This window comes from Rhinatrema bivittatum, chromosome 2, assembly GCF_901001135.1.
Source record: "Rhinatrema bivittatum chromosome 2, aRhiBiv1.1, whole genome shotgun sequence".
Lineage (NCBI taxonomy): Eukaryota > Metazoa > Chordata > Amphibia > Gymnophiona > Rhinatrematidae > Rhinatrema > Rhinatrema bivittatum.
The window spans coordinates 216,782,122-216,799,426 of record NC_042616.1 but is presented as its reverse complement, the minus strand read 5'-3'; the positions used below and the strand labels follow the sequence as shown (position 1 = coordinate 216,799,426).

At 39.1% G+C, this 17,305-nt stretch overlaps 1 protein-coding gene across 3 annotated transcripts in view; it reads left to right on the top strand.

The window, feature by feature from the left end:
* SKAP2 (src kinase associated phosphoprotein 2) overlaps window positions 1-14,108 on the top strand; it is a 525,725-nt gene extending 511,617 nt beyond the window's left edge. For all 3 annotated transcript variants that reach the window (XM_029589160.1, XM_029589159.1, XM_029589161.1), the window contains exons 12-13: window positions 11,379-11,480; window positions 11,819-14,108. In XM_029589160.1, coding sequence (XP_029445020.1) covers window positions 11,379-11,471 — 93 coding nt within the window. In that variant the 3' untranslated portion in view covers window positions 11,472-11,480; window positions 11,819-14,108. The remainder of the gene's footprint in view (window positions 1-11,378; window positions 11,481-11,818) is intronic.
* Window positions 14,109-17,305: the final 3,197 nt, after the last annotated feature.

The following is a 17,305-nucleotide window of genomic DNA, read 5'->3' as shown; positions in this document are numbered from 1 at the left end:
TTTCTTTTCAGAGTAAGATTTTAAGCTTTTTCAGTTTGTATTATTTAAATACAGGCTTGTAAAGAAGTGGCTATAAAGCGCCATCACTTGACATAAAATAAAGGCTGCTAAATTTAGCAAAACCAAAGTAATACAACATTTTAATACATGCAGACAATGTTTCTAGCAAGCACTACAATTTGCTTTTGGATAATGGACTGTGCAGTGTTTTTTGTTTTGTTTTTTTTTACAGGTTCTCAGAACCACTCTTTGAGCTTTTATAACTTAATGGAATATATATATATATATTTATTTTTTTTTACATTGTAACCTATCATCCAGGTTTATTCTGCAAAATCAATGCACTTGTATGCTGATAACTGTACCTTATTAGCAAAGAATAATTATTTTTTAATTGGCTTTTAACAAAGTTTGTAAAAAAAAAAAAAAAAAAACTAAGATTAGTAATGCATATGTCTGTGTGTAAGATTCCTGTTACAGTATATCTTCTTATCCCTTGGGTGTTTGCTCTGATAAGATTATATTGAATTATTCTGACACCCTTAAAATCCCAAGAGCGGTCCTAAGGACACTTGTTAACATTTATGAGCATCTCTATATGTATTCATATGGAAAGAGGAACTACAAAACAAACAGCAGCTAAAAGGGGCAAAGTCTTTGACCTGCTGAGGCATCATCTGTAATCAAAACTAGAGTACAGCCTTTGGAATACTGCGGGAATGGAGTGATTGGATTCACTGACAGAGAATGATTTATAATAGTTTAATGCATGCATCATTGTGGTCATTTAAAAATGACACAATCATTTTCCTTCACAGCTTAATAAAACATTAATTGTAATTCCTGTTTCAACCACCCAGCAAAAGCAGGATTAAAAATTATTTTTTAATGGGGAAAAATTGAAAACATATTAGCTGTGTAGCAAGCGTTTAGTAGTTTCTTATGCTCACTTCCTTTGTTTATTGGAAATGGTTTGTGTTATTTTTTGGTTATTTTTCTTTTCAATTGCAGTACTGTTTGCCTGGAAGCAATTCATTTTGTAGTTATTGCATTTCTTTGGAGTATTATTTTCATACAGTAAGCATCTGAGCACCTCTGGATCTTGATAGCATTACTGCATGGGGAGAAAGAAGCTTTGTGTTCGTAATTACCTAACATTGTCAGAAGCTGACTGCAGGCCTCGTTCTAGTGATAACAGAATAACCACATAATGTAGCTTTATAGTACATGATTAATAGAAAATAATTGCACATCCTACAAAGGGATGCAATATTTCTTATAAATTGACTAGAATGGTTTCCTGTAGATTAAAGGACTCTTCATTATTGTATCAGTCCTTCTGAAGTAGAGTCACTTGCCTATGTTATCGTTTCAGTTCATGTTAAGAGCTAAATGCAGTGAGGGAGACCAGATGGCAGTTTCACTCATACCTGAGATCTAAAGTGTTGCTTGCTGCATGCAGTGGCTGTATATGTATAATAGCATATAACAGGTTACCCAATATTGATAACCTGATTTTGACTATACAAAATATTTCAGAATTTCACCGTTTAATTTTTTCTCTACTTGTAACCAAGAAATGAAAGGAAAGTCAAAGATCAACTAAGATCTATGGCAGTGCAGCAGGAATGAAGTTGGGCAGACTAAATGGACCTTAACTGCTATCATATTCTCCGTTTCTATGTACACCCAAGCCATTACTCCTCTTTTCTTATTCTATGTCTATGACAAAATCCTTTTATTCTTTTGAAAATAGGGGTACATAGTATGTTATATAAAAAAAATATATTTGTGCATGTATATTTCACTCATTAACTGCATTATGTTCTGCATACAGGTGCACATGCATACAAAGATCTAGTGCAGTCAGTAGTTATATTTATTAAATTTTATATGAGAGCTTCATTACAAGCCTCATGAACACATGGGTTCTCAGTCTTTTGGGAGGGGAAACTCATCTTCAGTGTCCATGAGTTTTAGGGACCACTACCCAAGCCTGCCCCCTTCAGTCTCTCTCTTCCCACACCCCTCCTATCCGCACATCCCCATCAGCCTCTCCCCCAAAGTTGCTCTCTCACCAATAGCCTTTCTCCACCAATCTCTCTCTTCTCTTTCCCCCAACCCCTTGTCACAATTCTTTTTCTCCCCATCTGTCCAGCTCCCACTCCATCAGTCTCTCTCTCTCTCTCTCTCTCTCTTTCTCTTTCTTCCCAGCTCCCTGTCGCAGTTGTGAGCCCTTGTGCTGTGGTGTGGATGACACAGCCTAATAAATGAACTTACTAGACTCACGCCAACAGCTGGTGGACGTACCCTTGCTGGGACTGAGTAGGACCTTCGCCTATATCAGCCCCATTCCCCGCAGGTTGAGCCCTTGGGTTCCAGGGGACGTTAGATCTTAGGTGAGTGACCGTTTAAGAGCGGTCAGAGAGAGAGTCCAGGTATGGGCTGAGGTCAGGACTGGTAGTGAGCAGACAGTAATTGGGTTGGAACTCTGGAGTGTAAATCCCCTGGACTGGCTGCCATCATCAGAAGGTGTTGGTGGAAGTTTCCTACTGCAGGAACTTCAAAAGGCAGTGCGCATGCATACTTAGTATAACCAGGGCCAGCATCAGCACGGTGGTGTCCCAGCCACAACGGAGCAGATAGTCATCAGGCAAGGACCAGCAGTATTGAGCAAGGGGTATGGATGGTCATGGGGTAATCACATGGCCGGCCAAATTTTACACTCCCATCCCACTAATCTCTCTGTCTCTCTATCCTCTTCCCACCAGTCTCTCTCATTTCTCATTCCCCCATCCTCTTCCCACCAGTCTCTCTCATTTCTCATTCCCCCAAATCCATTTCCACAAGTCTCTACCCCTGCCTTTTGTCCAACCCCTCCCCACCAGTTTCTGAGTCTCTACAGCTCCAGTAGTCCTCTGACTGCAGGTTGAGAACTACTGCATTAGACCCTAATGATTAGTGACATAAAAGTATTAGGAGATACTCAACTGTTTTTTATGCGTCCTTGTTATTTTAGTAAAATGCACATCAGTAAATGAAAAAATGATCTCCATTTAATGATGAATATTATAGCTTAGGCCAGAGTGGTATGCACATCATAACTGAGAATCTGAGAACTAGATCATCTCCAGCCCAATTCATAGAGACTCTTGAGTGATTTAATTGGGATTCATGTTCCTCTGGAGGCTCATACAAAGAAATAGTAATTCAAAATGCCAGTGTTTACCATCTTGTCCATACAGTCTAACTGCTGCAGAGAATCCATGAATTAGCTAGACTGTCATATCATTTTCTGTTTGTTTGAGCTTTTCCTTCACCTAAGATTCCTAGATGGTACATTACTAAAAAGAAACAGATGATCATTGTGTAAAATGTAAACTTTTCATTTTAACTGCTATGATGGTTCAATTATAAGGGAAAATTCTATAAATAGTTTGTGAATCTGTTGTATCTGTGGACTCTTAGGTGGGGTGAGATTGGTGCTAGTTGCAGGGATGATTCCTGCAGGTTCTCACTGCCAGCAGGCGGACACCAGGGAAGCAGAGACCGGTCAGGAGCTTCACCTTTACCAGCCCTCGTCCCCCTCGGGTTGAACCTTTGGGTGCTGAGGCCTGCAGGATTTAGGTCTTTGCTGACCACTAAGGACGTAGTCCGAGGGCAGGCTGTGGTCAGAGGCAGGCAGCTTTCAGGTGTATCAAGAGTCCAGGCAAGGGTCAAAAGGAGGTACCTGTCCAAGGGAGAGGAAGAGGGACAGATACGGCGGAGGCAAGCTGGACAGATGAAAGCAGAAACAGGCTGGGCATTCGAAGAGGGAACAAGCAACTCGCACTACTAGGACGTAGCTGGACCCCGTTGCTGAGGCTAGGGGAAGAGCCTCCGAGGCAGCCTTAAAAAGGAGGAGGTTGATGTCATCAGAGGGCGCCATGCTGGCTTTCCTTCCACGGTCCATTTAAATCCTGCAGTGTTGGCGCATGCACGCTAAGGAGGCCAGCAGCATCCTGCCACGTTGGGGTTGCTGATGGCGTCCTGCAGCGAAGACGCCAGGGGAAAGTGAATCCCACGGCTCATGGGGAGCTGCGGGCACTTTTGCCATCATGTATTTTTCCGCAGCATTATCTTAAGAAATTCTGTGATGTGTTAACTAATCCCTTTCTACATAGCCTGATTTTGCTTGTTGGTGATCTCTAGCAAACATAGCAGCCTCTGTCAGTCTTTTTATAGGCCCTGAGTTGCACTTAAGATGCACACCTCATTGTTCTTCCTGGGAAAGATTTATTAAAGGAAACTTCCTTCAGCTCACAGTAGCTTCAGCTTAGACAGGGGTAAGCCAGAGTCCTTTGTACACAGAGCAGGCTCTTCCTCATTTCCTTCTGCCCATCAGAACTTTTCCTGTTTCAAGGGCTGAATCATGAAAAGCAGATGTTTCTTAATTCCTCATACATTATTTGTGTTTGAAATTTGTGTTGCACAACATTATCTCTAGCTTGCTGATCTGTGCCTTCACAGTGTGGTTTTCGTTTGGGTGTGCATGTTTAAGCGTACATGCATGTGTTTATGAAAGAAAGGAACGCTGGAAGTCATTCATTGCCAAATCATTGAACTGCTGTTCAGCTTGGCTTTAAAGTATTTCCTGTCTTTGAAAAACAAAATAAACTTGACTCACATTGTTTTCACATGATGTAGATTTTGTAAGATATTTCCTGGAATGAATTAATTTTATGTTTTTATGCCTAAATTGTTTAAAATGCATGTAAAATTCATGAGATGATGCTGCCTTTTCAGTGTACGTATGTAAGTACAATATTGGCCTGATTATAAGACATTCCCAAATATAAGCTGTCCTGCTTATATTCAGGTCGGAACAGAAAATAAAATTTGAATCACTAGGATGCCATTGTCTCCTCCTTCCCTGCCAGGCCCATCTTTGGCAGCAGGGAGCACAGCAGTAAGAGGACAACTTTCTGGCCGCCAGTTTTACAGAGGGCAGCATCAAGATAATTTTATTGAATGATACAGCACAGCTGTACAAATTTTGTCTTTGGCGGTGAACAGATTTTGAATGGAGGAGGTGATTGTCTGTGATATTAAGATAGCGTAGGCTTTTTGAGATAAAAAAACAATTTAAAAAAACCTTGTCTTATAATTCAGTATGTATTTTCAATGAATATGCATACATTATACAAAGGTTTAACTTTAATGAATGATTTTGTGAGTTCCTTTGTTTTAGGTTGTTTGTTATAAAAGTGAATTAGTTATGACTATTTTATTGCTATGCTTCCCAACCTTCCCAAGGCCAAAGGCACACCTACATTGACAAAAATATGGTTTGGCACCCCAGCCTGTATAGAGCGGGCAGTATGGACATGGAGAGGATTTGTATGGCCAAGCAAAATGCTAGGGAAGCAGTGAAAGCCCCACCAGTCTCTCTTTTAACTTTTAAAACAAAAGGAAAGAGGGTCAGACCAAGGGTCCATCAAGCCCAGTATCCTGTCTCCAACAGTGGCCAATCCAAGTCACATGTGCCTGGCAAGTACCCATCACAATGGACCAACTCCCATCTATGTACAAGTTTAGGAGAAGGGAGAAGTTGGTGTGGGTGGGCACCTGGCTCAGTCAGTTACCGTGAGTGCTGCATGTGATTGCTAGAGCTCCTCCACTGTACTGCTCCCAACAGTTGCATACAGTACTCAATGCATAATCACCCCATCTTCCCCAGTCGGGAAGGAATCAAAGGATGGGGAAAAATGGAAAGGTGTTGTGTTTAATGTGTGTGCTACAGAAAGTGGGGCCCAGCTATCAGTGCCCTGCATGCTGCCCATCAATCACCACACTCTGGGGCTCAGCTTGTTAGGAGGAAGAGGTGTGCATGATTACATATGTTCTCAGACAGGAGCTCCTGCATGTTTCACTGCTGGTTTCTCTTGTTATTGAGAGCAGAGCCCAGGTGCTGATCTTAATCTGAACATTAGGCAATGGTGATTTTTCCATGGCACAGCTGATCTGCTTTGAAGGCACACCAGTGTGCCATGGAACACTGATTGGGGAAGCAGTGTTTTATTGCATACTAAATGATAGCTATTCAATGGGTGCTAAATATTTTAGCTTATCAGGTTGGCACAGAGCCAGTAGGCACTCAAGTTTGTAACCATCTGACAGTCATGAGTGGTTCATGTGAAATGATCATGGAAAGCTCATATATGTCCCCTCATGTCATCAAGGGTCATGCAAAATGTTCATAGAAGGCTCATGGAGTGACTCATGTCAAATGGACTGGAGCTCTTAGTACAAGTCCCAGTTTTAATCCAGATTCCTTCTTTTATTATAGTTGCATTACAATATGCTAGACTAGGGTGATTTTGCAAAGCCATTTACACATATTAGATCATTTTTTATGCGCATAAATGACTGTTATAAAATAACCCAGGGCTCAATGCTCATAAAAGTATGTGTGCTATCAGATTTCATGCATATTTTTATGTAGGGGTGGAGCTGGGTCTTAACATGCATACTTCTTTATTCTCAAAAGTGTGCATTTCAGTTACTCCACACAATCCCTGCAAAGAGCAGATGTAACTTTGTCCGGGTTATGTTTTGTGCAGTGAAGAGCATTTACCTGAGCATTCTCAAAGCAAACTTATGCTTCCAAGTTCGCCTTGAAAATGTGAGGTAAAGTCTGCATGTAGAAGTTATAAGCAGACTTTACCCTCTCTATATACAATGCCATCTATTGACCTCCTCAGATTACTGTGTTGGTACATAGAAAGCCTATTGTAGCTGCAATAGTCCCCACCCCTTCTATAGGGTTCCCTCCTGCCTATGACAGGAGTACGGTTAACCTGGTAAACATCATTAAAACCATCATAAAGAAAAAACTGTTACTAGCACATGCTGCCCTTCTCAAGCAGAATCACCTGCAGCCAGAAATCTTAGCAAAGGGAAGAACAAATATGCAAGGATCCTTTTGTATAAGATGATTAAGGAATCAGAAAGCTGGGATATGTTGCCTCTTTGGGACAGGAAAAGCTTGATTAAAATGACTGCCCTTCCCAAATGCAAGCCACACCGGAGTTGTGGCTTGCATTTGGGAAGGGCAGTCAATTAAATTCTAGGACAAAAGTTCATGATATATGGATCAAAGAAGACAGACTCAGGAGTAGCATTAGAAACTATTTCTGTGAATGCATGGAACAGCCTCCCATTGAAGGTAGTGGAAGCAAAAGCAGTAATGGAATTCAAGGAAGCTTGGGATAAGCCCAGAGGATCCTTGGTGGCCAAGAAGTAAACATAGAGCCAGAAATCCAGTGTGGTCTTTGGTATGTAAAAGAAAGCAAATTGAGAAGACTAGGTGGGCCTTTAAGGTCCTTACCTTCTGTCATAATCATTGTTTCTGAGTTTCACTGGTAGATTTATATGGGATACCAAACATGCATGGTGAGGACTTAGTGCCTCCTGACTTCACTGCCCAGCAGAAGGTTATAGAGGAGTGGTTCAAAGAAGGAAAATAAATGCAGCAAAAATTGAGCAGAAGATGGTAGAATGTGTATTGCTGAAAGATATGTTTTGACCTCTAATTTAAATAATTAAGGGGTCGATTTTAAGACCTGCTTGCGGTTCCCAGCGCGTGAACATGGACGCGGCTATTTTACAACATACATACGTGTTATAAAATACGATATCTGCGCGCACTTGCTCTGCAGATTTTAACATCCGTGTGGGCAGGTGGCCTCCTCTGCGCACGGGGAGGATTTTAAAAGGCCAGCATGGGGATGGGAGCAGAAGTAATCTCCATGTGATCTCCATGTGCTTACCACCTGCTGGCGAGCACTTCCCCAGGGACAACGTCGAATGGTGCTGTCCCGGCCCACCCCCGCCTAGACCACGCCCCCCCAGTCTGCCCCTTTTCAAAAGCCCGGCACTTCAGCGCGTGGCTGGGCACTTCCTAAAATGCACGCAGAGCGCACAGGGCCCAACCACACGCGAAATCCCTGTAATTCACGCACGCAGGGCTTTTAAAATGTATTTGATAATATGTAGGGACAAATTCTCTAAAGTTCACACTAAAACTTTTAACCATGGGGGCACAAAACCTTTTAGATTGCACAGTGACACTGCATTCATCATACTATTCACTAAGATGCTATGCAGAGCATGTGGCTGTTAAAATATCGGTCCAACATTTTTTTAATATGTACACTAAAAATTGGTTGTGCCTATTACCAGGGAATTAGCAATTGAGCATTAATACATCTGCTCACACTGCTATTTACCATTTGTGTGCTATTTTGTGCATGTATGTTGTAGCTTTTCTCCCAGCTCCCCCTTTCCCCAAAATCAAATAAAAACAAAACAAGCACCAGCTCTCTCGCTGTCACTGCCAAATGCGGAGAGCAGCTGGACATGGGTGTGGAGGATTTGTTTGAAGGGCAAGAGGTGATTGTTAAAAGACTTTGGTGTGGTATAACTTGTGCTGCTTGTTTCTTTTAATATTTCCCTTCCTATTGTTTGATATTTTGTCTTCTGGTGTGTTTGTGAGGGTGTGTCTGTCGGTTTCCATTTGTCTCATATTTTGCCAGTCTATGTAATAAGGTTTGCACTAAAAGAGTTACACTGGAGAATGGGGAGGGGTCAAGAGACCATGTGAATGCATGAGTGTGCTAGGAGTGGTTTAATAGGTGGTGAGGATGAGCAGAAGGGCAGAGGTCATGGTTAAGAGCAGAGCAGTGGAATGCAGGCATGCTGGAGAGGGAGGAGTTAGTGGCACGGCAGTGCAGCAGTAGCAGCAGAATAGCAAAAGAGGAGGGTAATTCAGTGTTAAGACCTGGAATCCCCACAGGGAGGAGGAGGACTGGAGTGGGAGAAGGAGAAAGGCACAGGAGATTGTCTCCCTTTCTGCTGCCATCTTTTCTACTCTCCCATATGTTTAGGATCCTGCCACCTACTGTGTACAAGGCCACTATATTCCAGGCGCCAAGCTACCTGCTATTTACTTCCTCCCATTATCCTCTCAACCCAGTGCAAGCTTCCCCTCCTCCCGCCCAAGATCCGGCCCTTGACGCCTTCTTCCAGTTGAAAAGGAGTGATGAGTTAGAAAGGGCCAGTGTAATATATATATACAGCTAAGACTGGCAGTCGAGAGGAAGACACGGCATTGTTGCAAGCAGCAGGTTTCCCTGAACCTGAAAATCTGGGGAAGCAGTAGCATTCTTTCTCTACCCTGCTGCCTCTCTCTCTCTCTCCTCCTCTTCTTCTCCTTCCCATCTTTCTCCTCCATTTTCTCCTTCTGTCCTTTCTCGGTTTCTTACTCTGTTCTGACTCCTCTTATCACTATATCCTTGCGGCAGCCAAAACCTCTCCATTTTCCCCAGCAAACAGCCTCTGGCAAGCAGGTGGTTTTCATAGCATGTGTAATCACTGCTTACTGTGTGGTCCAGCATAGGTGATACATTTTGGACCATAGTGTGCTCTCACTAATTAGCGCATGGTTTAATGAATAGAATGATAATTTGCGCAAGCTCATTATGTCTTCATCTGCATTTCCTTATGCTTATTAGTATGCACCTAGATGCCATGATTTACCATCTGCTCCCTAAAGTTAGCAGACGCCTTAGCATGCATGCTAAAGCTTTAGTGAATAGGACCCAGTTTATCATGTACACTAAAGGAGTAGCATACACACTAACAGTTAAGTAACCTTTAATGCAAGTTCTATTACGAGCTCCTATCTTTGCAATTTCCACCTTGCTACATCGTATGCCTGGAATAGTCATATTCAAATCCTGCATAAAAACCCACCTTTTTGAAACAGCTTCCAAATCATAAACCATGACTTTCCCTATTCATAGCCTTGTTGATTTTAACCAGTTTTTTTTTTGTGTGTGTGTGTGTAATAAATACATTTCCTGAAATCTCTTGTTTTTCTTGTCTGTGTGTCTTGATTATATTGCAGGCTCCAAAGAAAAAGAGACTGCCTCTTCTGTGTATCTGTTCAATGTTATGTCTAGGAGTGGTATAGAAATTATAAGTAGTAATAAATATTTAGAGAAAAATAATTTTACAAGGTAATGCTTTATCAACATCTAGGCTGTTGTCCATCAAACTAATGAAAGGTTTTCCCCTAAATTTGTTAGAAGGCAGAAATTTGGAGAGAAAGTAATTGTCCTCGTGACTTCTATAAAAATGGATTCTTTCAAATTTTTGATGCAGAGGACAATGTACAGAAAGCAGTCATCTTATTTTTTTCACTATTTTCAACCGCAAGTAATAATATTTGATAACTTTGAAACATTTGAAGGCAAAAACCATGTTAACATTTATGAACATTTTATTTGAGAAAAAAAAATACAAGGTAAGTTAGTGTCACAAATATATGAGTATATGTTTGAAAATAGCAAGCCAACTGCCAATCTTAAGAGGACTTGGGAACAAGAAATCCAAAAAGAAATTCTGGCAGACACCTAGATTAAAATAATGGACAGAACCAGATTATATATAAATAAATGCCAGGCACATACTGATATATTGCAGATATATTCAGAGGCTGTATCTGACACCAAAAAGACTATTTAAAATGAATTCCCATGCAACAGGATTTTGTCAAAGATGCAAAATAGATTGCAAGAGAATTCATTCTTTTTGATCCCGTGTGTTGAATCATATTGACGATATCCCAGTTAAATAAAACTAATTGGAATTGAAGAATATGCATCCTATAGACAGGCATGCAAAAGAAACTCAAGTACCAGAGGAAGCTGGTTCATATCTCTCTTGCATAGCAAAAATGATCACAGCAGCAATTGAAGATTGGAAAGAGTTTTACCTAGCCAGTGTGAGACTGGCTGAATAAGCAAATGAAGTGGCAGCCTGAGAAAAGGCACATTATAATAAATGCAGAAATAAATGATAAGCCCAAGACATTTCACAGAATATGAGACAAAGTGTTATATCACTTTAACCTGACAATTTAAATCCATCTCAGCCTTAATGCTCCTTTTAATGGCACAGAGAATGTCTCCCAATGGGTGGTTTTACTTTGCGATATAGACAGGCTCTACACCTGGCGTTTGTCCATCCATGCAAGCAAACAGAACCAATTTTTTTCTTTGTAAATTTTGGGGATATTATGTAATCCATGATATTTGTTCATCCTGGAACCTTTTACAAATACTAAATTCACTCAGTTTTAACTTGCAAATATAAATGTGCCTTCCCTTTGTAAAAATGTCTCTTTGCCAAACTGTTAGCTTTCTAAAACCTGAAATATCTAGGAGTTTGATGTATTAGAAAAAAAACAGATAACCATCCATAAAGAATTTTGTACAAAACTACATTGTATTTATACCAAGTAAGGGTTTGTTTTGTCTATTATTTTGCATTAGGAGTACAGTAAATATGGCTGGTGGGTTGGAGAAATGAAGGGAGCCATTGGCTTGGTGCCTAAAACATACATAATAGAGATGTATGATATTTGAGTGGCCTGGGTAAGTACATTTTAATCCAATCAACTATAATGGCTGATATGTTCTCTTGCTCTCTGTTTCCTTCCTGAAACCTTTGCAGTAGTTGTATTAACTTAGATTGTGACAAAAAGAGCTTTTAGTGTTTAACACAGCTCCATTAGCTTTTGCATCAAATAACACCACCTTATTCACCGAAGTGTTTATTTCTTAACTAACTTCCTATTGTTATGCTACACCGTTTGCAAAATGAAGTTTTAGCTTGGTCATGTAAGGCTTATGTTCTCGTGCAGTGGGGGTCAGAGGATTGAGGAGGTTTTTTGTTTTTCGCTAACTATGTTATCTTTGTTTTTCTTGATCAGGAGCATTCTGTAATTAGAACCAGTGAATGAAGTAAAACTGCAGCTTGTGCAAATTCTTTCTTCACCATGGGGAGTTCAGTCGTCTCAATTATTAGCAGGCAAGCTATTAGTAATGATGCTGGCAAAATATGCTTCAGAAAATTACCTGCACTCAGCTTCCGGTACTCTCTGCAAACTCTCTTAAGTTAATTTCTTTTAAATGTGCGATTATGGATGCGACTTTATGAGTCATACTGTCTAACACTGAGGCGCTTGTGAAAACTCACATGAAATTGTATAAATGTTGAAAATGACTTGGATGTGTAGTATATTTTCTGATGCCACAAAAAAATGGGAATATTGTGTGTCTTGTGGAAATTTGCACCTGTAAATGTACACCTAATTTTCTGTACAACCTCCAGTTCCAAGAATCCATGCCATGGTGGCAACAGTAGCAAACCTAATTTGGAGTCATAAATTCAATCCCCAGGAGTGCTTGTGGCTGAAGTTGTGAAGAAAAGGTCAAAATTAATCTAAATAATGTTTGCACAGATTCAGAGGGCAGTCGTAAGGACTAGGAAGGGATTTAACTGGAGACTGAATAGGCTCCAAGTGACAAAGCAGACAGGGACAACTGGTTAGACTGGATGAGCTGAACTGTCCTTCTCCGTGGACTGTTCTATTACTGTGGTGCACACTGCCAAAAAGCTTTGTCTTTGGTCTAATCAAACAAGAGAGGTTGCTTCTTGCAATCCACATTGGGCCTATCTTTAGGAAAAGTTGGAATATCAAATGCTTGTAAGTAAATAAATACAATACGACAGCCTTTTAATGATGTCTATAATCCAGAAAGGGTGTCATGACTTGAAATTGTACAATTTTAGCTGTGAGCTTTGCCCAACCTTTTTGAGAACACACCTGCAACTCTATTTTAAACATGGAAATAATCCAAAAGTTGAGTAGAGATGTGGCCTGATGATTTTCATGTCAAGGAATTAGACCTGTTTACTGTATGGTAGATGCATTCTGTGTGCTTCTCACTTGCAGTTGATTTTATTTCATTTTCAAACAATGCCATTCATTTCTGTAGTTTCATGTTAGATTTTTCTGGCACATATTTAAAATAGAATACCTGTATGAAACGTGTTTATAAAATACCTGTGCATCTTGTATTATGAGGCAATGATGTGTTAATATTTGTTTTCTTAGTAAAAGTAATGGAATTTTAACAGGATAGAAATGTTTACGATCTATAGTAGCAGATTTGTGTAATGTGAAATGAGGGCAGGGAAGCCATGAATGTTAAAATGAGCATGCACTCTGCTAAGAAATGCTTTTACAAGACCTTTCTAAAATGTAGCTATGTATTATGCCTAATCAGTTCGGAAGTCAGCCAAATTCCTGATTTTGTGTGTTTAATAATTTGGCTCATTGTATCACTGAATATCTGATAGCACTAATACTTCTATGAAAAGAAAAACCAGTGAAATTTGGGAATTTAATGAGCACTGCTTCTAGTGATGTTGATCACAGTAATCATTTTGTCCTGTCAAAACTCCCTTCCATCTTATGCAGTTTGCTTCGTGCGTCCCGATCATTCTGTTTTTAGTTCTGAAAATGCTGCCAGTCTGCATTTGTCGTAGCGCTCAGACAGCAAATAGTTTCATAGAGCTGCAAGAGACCAGTAGATGGCAGCAGCTTTTCATCACATGGTGCAGAGCCCTAGGTTCTTCCACAAGTGCTCATCAGTGTATAAAGATACAGGCATTCGGGAAGCCATGGAAACCTTTTCAGGGCTTCCTCGTTTCCTTTTCTGTTCATCCAGCAGAGGGCACACTTTGCCAGCTGGTGAAGAGCAAAAGTTTTCAATATTAAAATTTAGTGTGGTGACTAGTATAAAAATACAGTACAACTTTTCTCAAGTTTCTTTTGATTCTTTTGCAGGGCAGATTTGTCAGATGAGCCCCCAAAACATAAAAGAATATATATTCCAGGAAAGATATTTTAGCAAATACTTTTAATGATCCCACAATTAATATAAAACCAATATTAATCTGCAAGATCACATATTAATATGAGATTATAAATCAGATGTCAAGAAAATGTGCCGAAGGTTTTTTTAAATTTGTTTTACCCTTGCTTTGCTCCTTTGTGTACAGTTGAAGATAGCTAATGTTGTGTAAAAGTGTCTGTAGGACATTTGGTTCTGTATTTTCCTAGGATTATGTCTTACTGTGGTGCCATAAGATCTTACATTAATGTTCCACTCTGCAAATTTTTAAGGTTCAAATAAAGTTTAATTGTTTGCAAACTGGTATGATGCTAATAATTCAACAGCCTGCTGTGTTACTAATGAAATTACTTTGTTATGATTAATTTGGAAAATAGTGTGTTGATTGTAGTAATTAAGCACAACAAGGTGAAGTAAATGATTCTAATGCCATCTGGCCTGCAAGCTAAATGAAGAAATGAAATGTTGCTGTCAGCTGAATTTATTCCGGGAAGTAAATACAAATGATAAAGCAAATTCATAGATGTTTTCCGTCACCATTCAAGCCAAGCCTAACTGTGTGCAGCAGTGAGACTGAGTATTATAACTTTCTACCTAGCTGTTGGAAATGAAGCCGAGAATCAGTTCATTTATTCATATTATCCATATTCCTTCAAATAATAGTAATGGTTTCTCAGGAGTTTTCCATTTAAGAAAAAATTAATGTTCCATTTTTATTTCTTCGGTACCTTGGATGAACAGAAATAAAAATGCACTGATGAATTTATTGAACATCTGGAAACTGTCCCTGTAGCCAAGCAGAGCTGCATATGCATTTCATTTTGAAAACAAACCAGCTACAGTAACTGGTGTTTAACCTTTTTTACATAATCCCTACAGCCTTCTCAAAATCTTTAGAGGCAGGATGTTGAAGAAAATTGGTTAGTATAAGATGGGTTACAAAAGTGCAGCATCCTTTTGGTGATGTGAACCCACTGAAGTATAAATGCGATTGTCTTAACAGCTCAAACTGATGGACTAACGGTGAGAAGATGTAATGTTAGCAAAGAATTATTTCTAGAGCTAAATAGAATTTGGAGTTGTCAGTTCATTGCACTCTGTACAACAGGATCTTTTCAACTAGCATCTTATTTTCCAAGATGTGTGTTTGTATATGTATAGATAGATATAGATGTGTATTTTATTGCATTAAATATTGGAGCTTTAATTGCAAACAATTCATTTTAGAACAGTGGCATTTTCTTAAATAACTGACAGGCTGAATCCTTTAAACATGCAGGATTCTATTTTATGTTCCCATCTTTTTCTGCTTGGCTTCACAGCAGTAAATACTGTACATTGACTGACTGAAATGAAATCATGCTTGTGTGGGAGCAGCACTAAAACTAATCCTTTACAGCCTAAAAAAAAAAAAAAAAACACACACACACACACGTTTTACTTTGACAATAAAAAAAGATGTGCTTGCATCTATTGCTATATATCAAGTGTTTGAAATATCTGATATTAACTTTCTTCCAAATCAAGTTTTGCTTAAACACCAGTGTCTTCCTGGTGCTTTTCCTCTAACTCATGTTGTATTCAGTGTACATAGAAATACCATTTATTTATGAGCAATAATGACGCCATCTAGTAGAAACAAATACTTTTCCAAATGCTAACTAGAAAAGCCAGCCTTCTTCCCAGAACAAGTCATTTTCCAAGGTGTTTAAAATAAAGTGTACAGTTTACTGGGCCACATAATGTACGGTACATATAATGACCCTGTAGTTCAGAACCTTAAGACTATTTCAACAAATTACATCCAATGGGGAAATAATTTAACAAATTAGCACCACCTCTATTCAGATTTGATACTTTGTAATTTATTTTGATGAATGCAAGGAATGAAAGACGTATGGAGGGATATACATTACAGCATCGTTTAAAATAATCCAAGACAACACTTCTAATACCGTTTAATACTTTGTGAGCAATGGCTAGAGAGCAATTTTTGTATAAGCGCTGCCAGACTCGGCTGTTTTACGTCATTATTTGTGGTTGAAAAAAAAAAGGTAAGCTTAAAAAAAAAAAAAAGAGCAAAGCAGGGAAAGGGGTAGTTTCTCTGACTGCTTCTACAGCTCACTTCCTTAATGACCTTGCACAGAGAAGCTCTCCTGCAAATAAAAATGCTGGCCTCAATACCCAGGCTGTATAACACATCTAATTATTACCAACAAATTGGCAATAAATTAGCATTACTGTTCTCTTTTGAAACTGATGATATTATTTCCATGTTCGCTAAAGAGTATAAATAGTTGTTGTCAGTAAATTCCTGCAGTCCAAACAAAAAGCTTCTGAACTCCTAATTCTCGGAAGTTCTTCCGGGAGGCTCTCTGGCCTTACTTATGCACAGTAATGTACGACTTTGTGTGTCCTTTTACGAAACAGAAAAAAAAAAAAAAGGTACAATTCAACTTTAACTCATCAGATCCAATACACTGTTTAATCATGAGATTTAAGTAATATAAAATATTACATATAATATATAGATAGATAGATAGATAGTCTGTGTTATCAATGTAGTTTCAAGTTAGAAACAAAGGTTATGATCCATCAAATGGAACGGAAAAACGAAAGATATGAGCCATTAGGAGCAAAGAATAAAATTGGGAAGAGCGGTTGCATTGCAAAGATAATTGTAATAAATGAAGCTATGCACAGAAATATGATCAGATGTTGGACATAATTGCAGTATAAACTTGTTTTTCTTTTTTTTTTTTTTTCTTTTTGCCTTTACATAACCGCTACATTAACATTAGAAAAGCAGAACTATATTGAATTCTAATGAGGTCTGGCCTATGAGCTCTCGTGGAAGGGGAGGAGGAGGAGGAGGATTCATTTGTATTCCACATAGCATTTTGAAATCCGTGAGCATCCCTGTGGCTTCAGCTTGTGGTGCTGATCATCTGCTCCTGCTTTAGGGGGGTCTGCATTGCTCTGAGCCTCATCTGAGCCGGGGGAAAGCAGTTAACCACTTTTCTGCTAGCTTTTGTTACATGCTGGCATTTTCATATTTCATACGTTTTGCTTCCTTAAAAGAAAAAAAAAAAACAGGGGCGGGGGGGGTGAGGAGGCTTTGAAAAGGAAGGGGAAAATTACAGTTAAAGCCTCAATCTTGTGATAGCATGATTTTTCAGGAACACATCATATCTAACAATTGCATATATATACTTCTATTCGGATATTTTTTTATTATTATTATTGGTAAATGAGTATTTCAAATTAAAAAAAAAAAAATTAACGGTAGAAAAAAAGCAAAGGCAACCAGTCCTATTGGGTTATTGCGACTGTGGACATATGTCAGCTTTTTTTTTTTTTTTCCCCCCATATTCAACAAAAAAAAAAGGCTAATTGTATAAAACTATATTTAGTACAAAAGAAAAAGGAATGAGAAATGTGAGTGAATTGCCATTATAATATTATCTACAGAAAAAGACATTGGGGAAGGGAGCTAA